Raw genomic sequence first — 12,074 nt, 5'->3', positions numbered from 1 at the left:
TTTATAAATTTTCTTCAGAAAATATTTTCAAATTTTGGATCCGAGAAATAGGCACGGGGAGACCTGCTTTCAATGACTAAGGCGTTGACGGCGATCTGTTGTGATTATCCCAATTTGAGAAAAGGTGCGTTCACACGGAACAGAGTTGACGATTATACAAGGTGCTTTTCTTGCTAAAAAAGAAAGGTGAGGGTATCGATCTTGGCGTGCCTTTCACTATTGCAAAGGGTCTTCGTGTCTCCCAATTGTTGCCTCAATAAGATATGATTCAACTTCGCGGCAAGATCGAGCACAAATTAAGGCAGCTGATTAGCATTAGCACGATTTTCATCCATATGATCAAAAATAGATTTAGAGCGGCTATCTTGCCACAAGCTGTTTTTTACGTATGTATGCCATGCGCCACCTTTGGTTCAGTCATAAGCACTCCATAGGAAACCCTTAACTGGAAATTAGCAATCTGGATCATGGAAGCAGAAATCCTATTTTTTAGCAAGGTGTTATTTTGGTTGTGTAATTTTTTTAAATTCTATATATATTGATGTTATAGCTTTGTCAATACTTAGTGTGTTACTTGATGAATAAAAATAATAATCTTTAACTAGTTTTTTTTTAGTTTTCCTTTTTTTATGTCAGGTAACAAGAATAGTTGTATTATTATCAATAATATAGTATTTAAAATATTTTTTTCTATAAATTCTTTCTTTTTAAATTTTCACGTAGGTAAATCGTGTAATGGTGGTGTATCCACTTAGCACGGTCTTAAACTGGGAAAACGAGTTCAGGATCTGGCTTCCTGGTGACACATTCACGACTCTGAATGTTTGCGAATTAGCTAGCAGTAAAACGAGTAAAACGAGAGAAACAAAAATTAAAAAATGGCTGAATATCGGAGGAGTATTGATTTTGGGGTATGAAATATTTCGAAATCTTACCAAAGAGAAAAAGAAGCTTACTGAGCAGGACGAGGTATTTCGGCAAGCCTTAGTTGATCCGGGTCCAGATGTACTTATTTGTGGTATTTTCTAAATATTTATTCTACTGTGTTACTCTTCGTTCAACTGCCATCCGTGTTTTCTGGTTGCACATGAAGGACATTTATTGAAAAACGAACATTCTGAAATTTACAAAGCCATGAATCAGATTTGCACTCGACGCCGAATTCTGCTAACTGGCACACCTCTTCAAAAGATTGGCGGTGAAATAGGACTGAAACGAAATAGGACTGAAAATTTCCAGTCCTATTTCTAAAGGAGAAGTAGGACTGGAAAAATAGGGCTGCGTTTTTAAAACTGTTAGGTCAGTCCCATTTCTCCACGGCATTAGTCCTATTTCTCCATAGAACTAGTCCTATTTCGTCATACTTTTAAGGACAATGATCCACCAATCCAGTGGGCGAAAAGGGGGGATGACCCTATTCCGCAGAGGGAGTAGGGTCAAAATTGTTATTTGAACTCAGGCTTATATGGGAAATTGTTTGCCAAACACCATTGACAAAATGACGACGCTTTAACTGCCTGTAACTTCAGTAATAGTATTTCGATTTTTTGCACAGTCTTACGCAGTCTAATGTACTGAATAAAGTACATTAAAAGATTTATACAAAAATTCAAAAAAACTATGTATTTTAATTTCATTCACAAGCTCACTTCTATTGTGGAGCTCAAATCAATTGTTGCTTGGGGCTGGGACAATGGTTCAGTAGTGTCCCACTCTCCGGAGCTTACATCTGGTGTGGACAGTGGCGAAACCGACACTTGTGTTGAGGCATCCATGCCCTCAACTTGTGCCGGTTCGCCACTGTCTGAATCCACATAAATAGAAGACGGCAATGTGGATGCATCCGTATCCATAGAGGGATTCATCATGATGGATGAATCCACGTAAATGGATTCATCTGTCCTAACGGATGAATCCACATAAATGGACTCATCCGTCCTGACAAATGAATCCATGTAAATGGATTCATCCATCGGGGTGGATGCCGTCATTGGCCCACCTGGAGAGGTGAAGTCACCCTACACAATTCAAATAATGACATTTAAATTAAGAATTAATCATTAATAAATTAGGTTTAATGTAATTATAAAAAAATTACCTCTAATAGAAATGTTGGTCTGTTTTTTAATTGATTGTTTTCTTCCATCTTCTAATATATGCCTATGGATGGTAACACCACAGCAAAGACGATGGACAGGAACTTGGCAGACAACACAAACGCAGAATTGCTTCCGGCCAGCAATACTGGATTTGCATCCCGAACACTGAGAGAGAGCTGAAGACATGGTAGTGGTAAGTGATAGAGCAAAGTCTAAGACGAACTATTAAGTTTTTTGACGTATTGTTGTGACATATATAGTTTATCCATCAAAGTTGAGGAACATAAAAGGGGAGGAGCCAGACTTAATTACTCTTCTTGGCGAATAGGAAGGAAGCACTTCTTCTTGCTTTTGCGGTGAGTGAAGATCACGTGGAATTACGTAAATCTCTTGTTTCAATTCGCCGCCGGCAGCAGTCATCAGCTCCCAGGATGCAAGGTCATTTGCCACCATAACTCTTAAGCTGCTTAAGGCGATGATCTTCTGCTTCCATAAATCTCTTCTTTCTATTTGCCGCCGGCAACCATCTTCAACTTCCTTGGCTTAAGAATTCAAAAGTCTTAAGCTGCTTAAGGCGATGATCCTCTACTTCCATAAATCTCTTATTTTGATTCGCCGCCGGTAGTCATCTTCAACTTCCTTTGCTTAAGGAGAAAAAGTCTTAAGCTGCTTAAGCTCATTCTCCGCGTCGTCCATCTTCACCACCTTCCCCCCTCTCTCCGTTGACAATGTCACCCTTGGTGAGTCTTGTTGTGTCTCCTGTTCTTTTTTTGTTGTCTCCTCTTCTTAGATCGACTCCTCCAGTTCCACCACCACGACGAAGACGCAGAGCCCAACTTCAACCTCAGGAAGAGATGATCGTCGATATTCTACCAGACCTGTCTCCAGCAACTGCAATCCCGAGGCGACCATACGCTTTATTTACAAAATGTTATCTGCAGCAATCATCGTTTGAGGAACCGACAGAGCCATCCTACAAGATTCATGAGGAGGGAACCAACAAGGGACTCCAGAAGCTTACTGATGGATTAGGTAATAGTTTTATATCGACATTTATTGACTAAGACTAAAAGTTTTAATTTCCTGTTGTAAGATTTTGCTTCAGCAAAAAAGCCATCAGTAAGAGTACCTATACATGGCGCTGTACCTCCAGACCATCTAGAAACCCATGCAAGGCGATCCTTGGTAGTCAGCAAAGGCAAATCTGAAAAAGGTGAGTCCAAAAAGGCAATTGCCTTTTTGGTCAGGCCAGTTGCCTTTCTGGCAGTTGCCTTTCTCTTTTTTGGGCTCTGAAAAGAACCGAGTGGGCCGAGATCCAAGTGGGCCGAGATCCAGGTGGGCCGAGATCCAGGTGGGCCGAGATCCAGGTGGGCCGAGTTCCAGGTGGGCCGAGATCCAGGTGGGCCGAGATCCGGGTGGGACGAGATACAGGTGGGCCGAGATCCAGGTAGGCCGAGTTCTAGGTGGGCCGAGACTCAGCAGACATCCGTCTCGTGGCAGCTCTCAGTGAAGAATGGTACCTCTCGGCCTACCAGAGGGCGCTTATAAAGGTCCGGACGGCTAGGGCTCCACCCAGGGCCGAGATCCGACTGGGCCGAGATTCAGATAGGTGGGCCGAGATCCGGGTGGGCCGAGATTCAGTCAGGTGGGCCGAGATCCGACTGGGCCGAGATTCAGTCAGGTGGGCCGAGATCTGACTGGGCCGAGATTCAGTCCGGTGGGCCGAGATATTTTAAAGGACACAGTCACACTTCGGTTAGCGAACTCTTTTCTCAATTTGGTTGGTGGCCCTAAAAAGGGCCGTTGTCATATAAGAACCTGAAAAACTGAAAAACAAATTAATCATCTTCTTCGGAATCAATGAATGCAATGTTGGCCGGAAAGTTGTTTAAATTGCACCGTACTATATCTACAATTCGTTCTAAAAGTTGAAATGGAGTAATTTTATGCATGTTATGAACCCTCCATTTCTCGTATTCTCCCCACTCTGCACTCAATCTCTCATGTTTCAATTTCTGAGCGGCACACTGATTTTTATTCAAATTACCATAACTGACTAAGTCTTCGGCAAGCAAAAGCTTCTCCTGTTCCTTAAACAAAAATTCTGAAAGTTTGTATACCGTCATTTTATGTACCTCTCCTCGGATTCTCCATCGGTTGTGCGTACCCTCCGCCTCGTTGTTTGTCCTCTTCGTTCCGTTGTAGACAGACCATTTCGTGGTTTGCCAGTAGGTGTTTTCTCCAATCCAATTTTTTTCTAAATATGACAAATAACCAGATAGAGAAGGTGGAGCCATTGAAACTATTTCTAAAAATACTTGCCGGATTTCAGAATGGTGTAAGTAGCAAAGACAAAGAGTAAGTTGAACGACGCGTCGAATTTCGGGATCCGTCTGGTACGCGACCGACAAATTCTCTTTGTCTTTCAATCTTCTCATTTCCGCTTGGATTTGATGGAAAGAACAGCCCCAATGTTGCACCTCCGGAAAGACTCGTGCAACAGCCTTCCAAAGCGCCTTCTCGTAATCTGAAGTAAATTGTTTAATAGCAGGTGCATGTAATTTTGATTTTATAAATTCCAAAACTGCCACATAGTCAGCCTCCTTTCTTCTAGTCATGGCAACATGTAAAAGAGGGACTGACTTGTTTTCCCCACCCTCCCCCAAAATAGTACCATGAATTGACCATAATTGTTTAAAAGGAAGAGCTATAATATCAAAAGTCCCATCCCCCATCCAAAGCTTAATATTTGCAAGATGTCTAAGTTGAAGTGGAGTAGCAAAAAGTAAATGTCTACATAAAACCCCTACAAGTTCTACTTCTACGGCACCCAAGTAAAAATTTGGCGGAAAGCCTGACAAATCAATAGTAAAGAAAGGATTATCCTTAGCTGGAGCTGGTGGTCTGGCGCTTTCCCGGCATCGGTTGACTTGACGTACGCAGTTCAGAAGATTCGGGAGACTATCCGCGGGAACAGAACCTTTATAATAAGAAAGGAAAAATGATTAAAAGTTAAAACTTGTATAAAAATCTTCAGTTACCTTGAAGTTTGAGGATCCTTTCCTCGCAGATTTTTTTGGCAGGTTTGAACTTGTGAACCAGTCCTTCCTTCTTGGCTTCCTTCCGTACATCAATCACTTCAGCGGTCTCGATATTTGGTGGATGGTTGTGTGGATTTTCTTCAGAATGGGGCAAGAAGGTGAAATCACTCGCTTGTGCTGGCCCATCTCTCTTTAATTGCCTAACCTTGATATGGAAGTTTAAAAATAAACAATAAAAAAATAATTACATCTTCTAAAATGGTATAGTTTAAGGAATAAATTACCTTTGCAAGACAGCCTATCTTCTTTGACCGCGACGTGCATCTCCAGGTTACAGATTTCGGTCCTTTGCTGTACCTAAATCCAAGACCGTCAAAAAGAATATCACTTTTTTTGTTAGAACATTTGTCATGAAAGGTGTATTTGAGTTTTTGTAGAGGACGATCAGGGGTCCTATTGATGGGAACCTCTACAGCATCATATGTTGGACGATCTCTTGGTGGCGAAACAGTTGGAGAATGATGCCATTCAATCGCTGCTGCGCCTGGAGAAAAAACAGCAACAGCACCATCAACACTAGTGCTCGAATTCAAATTTGGATTAAACAAAATCATTTCACTATTAGCGGGCGAAAAATTATTGAATTCGGGTGGGGGGGGGAATAAGCAAAGATACATCATTTAAAATTTCGTTATAAGAAGGATAAGGAGGTGGCGGTGGCGTAAGATCCAACTCGAACCCTAAATCAAAAGCTAAATGGCTTGGTGACAACGGGGGAGGTGGCGGGGGGAAAGAAATATCAGCAGAATCTGGAATAAAACCATTAGTACAGGTAGGAATAGCCGGAGACAGATTAGGACAAACAATTCCTGCATTAATAGGCATCACAGCTTCTGAAACAGAATCATTAGTTACATTTGTCGATATTTTGTTCCGCGATGAAAGATCATCCATGTATTCCTGTAAATTAAAATTATTAGCAGCAACAGGAGTTGCCTCAGTCCCACTCACCTGTAAATCATTAATATGGTTAGTCACATCAATAGCTAAATTGGAAAAATCATTAAACACAGAAGTCGAATGCGACGTTGTCAAAAAAGAATCATGGAAAGCATTGAAAGACGGAACATCGTACACAAGAGTAGGAAAACCATGAAAAGGAGAAGCAGCAGAAGGACTTTTAACTAAAGGTGAAAAAGAACCGCCTGTTTGTGGAACTGGAATACAATCAAAGCACACGAAAGCAGTCTTCAACAATAAAACAGAATTTTCCTTCCAGTCCTTTGTAGAAATTCCGCTACACAAAACACGGTGAAATCTATTCTTACAAGAACTACATTCCACTTTTTGCTGCTTGACACGGATTTCTAAGCGACACTTAAAGCAAGCAAGTAGTGAAGCCATTGCAAAAACAGTAAGAAATAAGCGATTATGAGAGAGAGTATAGAACTTGGCAGGTGAACTGTCAGAGATCGAATGACTTGCTGCAGGAAAGGAACAGAATATATAGTTCCTCCTTCCGACCGGACTCGCTCTTCCGTCCGGATTCGCTCTTCCTCCAACGACGGAGGTAACACCAAGGTCTTTCACCTTGTTTAGACTTCCAGCTGTAAAGGGTGCCGCGTGTAAGGTTGTCATAATCCTCTAGGGTGATCTTCGGCGGCTGCGAGTGTGGCCAAGGTCGCAACCAAAGACCAGAAGGAAGACCACGCCCTCGACCTAGGCTGATTCAAACTATATAAACGGAACACTTTCACTGCACACCAAACACTTTTCGAACATCATTTAACTAACATGGACTGTCTGAGCTGCAGCATCAAATTTAAATCCAGAGAGTAGAAATTGCAGTGCATTAAGTGCAAAAAATGGCAGCACCGTCGATGCGTTACTTGTAAGTTTTTGCATTTCTTTTTGTTTCTCTCCTTCGCTAAATGCGTTACATTGTTTGTTACATTTTTTGTTAAATTGTTTGATAAATTGTTTGTTAAATTGTTTGTTAACTTGTGTTGAATATTTAATTACCTATGCAGGGAAGGATACAGCAGACTACAGGCGCATCAAGCGTTGCTACATTTTTAAATGTTCCATTTGCACTTTGCAAAATATTGAAAATGAGCTTCCTTCTGAGTCTGGTGCTAAAAATTTCATCTCCTCTGAAAAAATCGTTAGCGAAGAGAACACTACGGAGAAAGTAAATTCTTCTCCTCAGTATACTCCAGTCATTTTCGTCCCTCCACCATTGATATCACCTATTTCATCACCCATTTATGTCCCCCCTCACATGATGTCACCTTTGTCTTCTCCATTTTTTGGTTTTGCACCATCAGAAGAACAATGTTCTGGAGCTGGAGAAGAAAGGTAGATAATTTTATTTTAATCAATTTTGTTGTTAACATGATAAACCTTACCCTTTAATGTTTTTGTATAGGTCAAACATCGATCCAGAATCTTCTCTAGCAGTTGACAATATACAGATTGAGCCATCAGAACAGCAAGGTTCTACATCTTCGGAAACTGAGGGAGAAAGGTAGATAATTTAATTTTAATCAATTTTGTTGTTAACATGATAAACCTTACCCTTTAATGTTTTTGTATAGGTCAAACATCGATCCTGAACCTGCAGCTTCCCAGCCGTTGCAGAAGAAATTTAAGATTGTTGAGAGTGGCTCTATGAAGAAATCCAATATTTTGCTCGATGGCTCGGGGTTCCGTTACGGAGTCAAACGCAAAAATCAAAGCGGTGTTACTTGGCGATGCAATTTTCGAGGCTTGAAGGGGAAGAAGTCATGCACTGCGACTGTGAAGGAAGTAAATGGACGATTTATCGAAGGACCAGCTGCGCATAGCCATTAGGATTATTGCCATATTCATGTTGTATCCAATAAATTGTCATAATTACACTGTGTTTAACCTCGACTTATACTTTGACTTATATTTTAAATTGCCAGTGTTAAAACCAGTGTTGCCAACTAATTTTTGGCGCTACCTCTATACCCGCGCAACATCCCTTCCTCTTTGCTAGTTATATTATAACAGGAATTGAACAGGAGTTGAACTATTAATCAGTCATGAGTGAATCAATTAAAAATACTTACTCGTAACACCACTAGCAATGACAACAAGTGAGATTCAAGAATGCTATAGCCTACATGGCTTGCTAGACGACAGATTCATGATGTCAGAATATCTACCAGGGCGAACCTGCAAAACTGGAGTTGAACTATTAATCAGTCATGAGTGAATCAATTAAAAATACTTACTCGTAACACCACTAGCAATGACAACAAGTGAGATTCAAGAATGCTATAGCCTACATGGCTTGCTAGACGACAGATTCATGATGTAAGAATATCTACCAGGGAGAACATGCAAAACTCAAGTTGAACTATTAATCAGTCATGAGTGAATCAATTATAAGAAAACTTACTGAAACAGCAATTGGCTTGAGTGAAAGTGACATTCTAGCATGCCCATTGCTAGGCTATATATCACTTAGACAAAAGTGTTACGATGAGGTAATATACCAGGGACTAAATTCAAACATTGAGTTGAACAATCCATCAGATATATTAAACCAATTAGAAAGAAATACTTACTGAAATACAAAAGCAATTAGTGAAATATAACATGCGAAATTGCCAATCACTTGTTGTGTGTCACGATAAAATTGTATGTACAGTATCCTGCTAGATGAAACTTGGACTAAATGGAAACTTGGATTGAAACTTGGACAGCCGCTAGGGGTTCTACACAGAATACTCGTAAGAACCACCTAGCGGCTGTCCGCCACGGCTCTCTATAGCTCCGCCAAAATTTTTTTGACGATATCCCGCCCAGTCGGATCTCGGCCCACGGCCCTCTTGGATCTCGGCCCACCGGACTGAATCTCGGCCCACCCGGATCTCGGCCCACCGGACTAAATCTCGGCCCACCTATCTGAATCTCGGCCCAGTCGGATCTCGGCCCACCTATCTGAATCTCGGCCCACCCGGATCTCAGCCCACCTGACTGAATCTCGGCCCAGTCGGATCTTGGCCCACCTGAATGAATCTCGGCCCACCCCAATCTCGGCCCACAATTAGGCGGAGCCTAAAGATAGCCGTGCAGATGGCGTTGTAGTTATCTCGGCCCACCACTGGGTGGAGCCCAAGCCGTCCGGACCTTTATAAGCGCCCTCTGGTAGGCCAAGAGGTACCATTCTTCACTGAGAGCTGCCACGAGACGGATGTCTGCTGAACCTCGACCCACCCGGATCTCGGCCCACCTGGATCTCGGCCCACCTGGATCTCGGCCCACCTGGATCTCGGCCCACCTGGAACTCGGCCTACCTGGATCTCGGCCCACCTGGATCTCGGCCCACTCGGTTCTTTTCAGAGCCAACCAAAAAGGCAACTGGCCTTACCAAAAAGGCAATTGCCTTTTTGGACTTGCCTTCCGGAAGAGTTGCCTTTCCGTCTATAATCCAAGGCGATCGTGAAGCAAAAGAAAAATCCTCTGTTAGACTGCTTGCTGAATTACGACAATGTTGACTTCACCTTTGTTCCCCACGACCAAGAAAACCCCCACAATCACCCGCCAGACTTTGGAAACCAGCACAGGGTATTTTTAAGAAAAAATTTATTTTTGTTTTCATATATATAATTTTGCAAATGAATACTTGATAGGTTGACATCTTCAGAGAAACCAAGAAAGCCTGCGTCGAGCAAAAATTTACGGACCCCAGGGAGATATTATTTGCTGAGCTGAAGAAACGGAAATCTCTAGAAGGAAGAGACATGCCGGTTGCTGTTCGATCAGCAATCGTAGAATGTAGCATTGTCCATTCAATGTTCGTAGCTGCTTATGGCCTCAAGGCTGCATTTCATTCGGAAGCCCGTTTGTAGTTACTAAAACCTTTTGACAAAGGTTATGTTTACAGACATTTATCTTCTCAATTTGGGTCTTAAGATGGCTGTATTTTGACAGTAGACGATGTGTGCTTTGTAAACGTTTGTATGTTGCACCAGTTGCAAGTGTCAAAATATTTAAATGGTGTTGTAAAGCAGTTTTGGTCAGACCATCTCGGATATTAAAAGCAATGCTAAGTAAAGGTAAATAAATTGATGGTTCCGATTTATACCCGTGCTCCTAGATAAAATTAAAGAACTCAGTGGGAATCAAGAATAAGCACACACAGCTATAAGATTGTGGAAACTTAAATTATATTGCCTACATCAGTGATAAAAAAATTATTATCATTTGGTTCATCATCATGCAGGAAACAATGTTCGTCATCCTCATCCACTTCAGAGAAATTATTGGACCCTGATATCACAGTGCTAGCCTCTACTGCCTCTGCTGACAGCCCGACAGATTCATCGTCTTCAGCTAAGTCACAAACATCCAATAGGTTTACCTGTATCCAAATAATGAAACTGATTGTAGAAACTAATCGAATTTGCAAACGATGGTGTTAGGGATGGACCTGGACAGAATTTTCGTTTGTATTCATGACTAATAAAGGTACATTAATTGTGACAGATTGTCAAATTTTTTCTAAGTCTTCGTCGGCTAGCCTTATAGCCTTCCTTTTGTTTGTCCATCTTGTTGACCCCCTCACACTGTTGTTAGCCATTTGTATTTTTTTCACGAGCCTAGAGAAAATACAAAAAAAAGGCACAATCCACTAATAAAAACAGTAAATTGTTTTTGAACGTTTGTTTATATTGTTTTTGTCTTGGCTCATTTCAATACCCAAACAGCACGACATTGCCAGAAAAAGAAATGTTCTCTTATACAAAAATTCGAAATATTCAAACTCTGATTCATACGTGACTGCCTTACTGTGGAGCATTTACATAAACAATTTAAATAATTAATAACAATAATAATTTTTTTATATAAAAAAAAATAATTTCCGTGAAAAATGTAAATACATAGTCTCTTTCTATTCTAATACCAGAAATAGATTTCTCCGGCAACGTTCGAAAGGACGGCGCCTAAATTTCCCTCCATACAAGTCTCTAGAGAGCAATTTCAAGCGTCCAGTTATGTGTAGTTGCTGAAATAACTCTGTGAACGAAGAGAAATAGCTAGTTTCTGAATGTTTTAGCAGTAGGTGACCTTTTCTGTGAGCCTAATCACAAAGCATAAATCTCAATGGTAAGAACAAATGTTATTTAGACTTACTTGTGATTATATCTTTTCTATAAATCATTGCTTAGGGTTTTGGTAGATATAATGCTACAACTTGTTTTACAATGCAGGTTATAATGGCTAAAGCTACCTCTGTACAAAATGTATATTTCCTCATGGTGTTGTTTGATTTCACTAAGCAGCCACCTGGTATTGCGTCAGTGTCTGCAATTTTTAAACCAACACTCTGCAAAGATAAGAAGGATGTCCTGGCTCTTTTGTCATTGAGAATTGAGAGTAAGAGACAAGTAGTGGTTAGGTAACTAGTTAAAACTTATTTAGTTTCAAAGTTCTTACAGAAGAGTAGCGTACCTTGTTTTTACTGATAGACGGCCAAAGGGTGATTCATCACATTGGAACCTTAAGCCGTACATCAACAATATTGAGGACTGTTATCACCGGGTTGGTGTTCCAATTTGCTTTTCAGGTAAGTTTGATTAGTATTTAGCCTATAAAACAACTGTTTAACAGTTAATTAACATCTTGAAATTGTTTTTTAAACATTGTCTCTAGCCTTATAAGTTTTTTAGAAATTGTCTTAAGAAATATTTTCTATACCCACACAGATGACAAAGATTTCCTCCGACAGAGGAAACTGGACTTGGAGGAAAACTTGCTATGGATCACGTACAGCCTAAAAAAAAAGTTGTAAGCCGAAGCCACCGTCAGCTTTCTTATTCGTCCCAGCAAGACCAGAGCTTTAGGCGTTCTCATTTTGAAAAGGTATATTATTTTGTAAAACTCAATTTCAATTTAATGC

General features: G+C 40.8%; 1 protein-coding gene and 1 pseudogene across 1 annotated transcript; one reads left to right on the top strand and one right to left on the bottom strand.

The window, feature by feature from the left end:
* Positions 1-3,937: 3,937 nt before the first annotated feature.
* Positions 3,938-6,544, bottom strand: LOC123469579. Its single transcript, XM_045168595.1, has 6 exons — positions 6,478-6,544; positions 6,056-6,186; positions 5,425-5,497; positions 4,418-5,079; positions 4,267-4,356; positions 3,938-4,189 (listed from the first exon to the last, which is right to left on the bottom strand). The coding sequence occupies exons 1-6, from the start codon at positions 6,542-6,544 to the stop codon at positions 3,938-3,940; spliced, it is 1,275 nt and encodes a 424-aa protein (XP_045024530.1).
* A 607-nt stretch (positions 6,545-7,151) lies between these two features.
* On the top strand, positions 7,152-8,045 carry LOC123469999 (annotated as a pseudogene).
* The last annotated feature ends 4,029 nt before the right edge of the window (positions 8,046-12,074 follow it).

This window comes from Daphnia magna, linkage group LG2 (assembly GCF_020631705.1).
Source record: "Daphnia magna isolate NIES linkage group LG2, ASM2063170v1.1, whole genome shotgun sequence".
Classification (NCBI taxonomy): domain Eukaryota; kingdom Metazoa; phylum Arthropoda; class Branchiopoda; order Diplostraca; family Daphniidae; genus Daphnia; species Daphnia magna.
Note: the sequence above shows the minus strand (reverse complement) of the source record. Positions and strands in the feature narration are given on the sequence as shown.

Excerpts from the sequence above, each read along its gene's own strand:
- LOC123469579 (XM_045168595.1), bottom strand. The coding sequence starts at position 6,544 with ATGGCTTCACTACTTGCTTGCTTTAAGTGTCGCTTAGAAATCCGTGTC. Across the intron at positions 4,357-4,417 it reads ACCATTCTGAAATCCGGCAA|AAAAAAATTGGATTGGAGAA; the intron begins GTATTTTTAGAA and ends TGTCATATTTAG. Across the intron at positions 4,190-4,266 it reads GACAAACAACGAGGCGGAGG|GAACAGGAGAAGCTTTTGCT; the intron begins GTACGCACAACC and ends TTTTTGTTTAAG.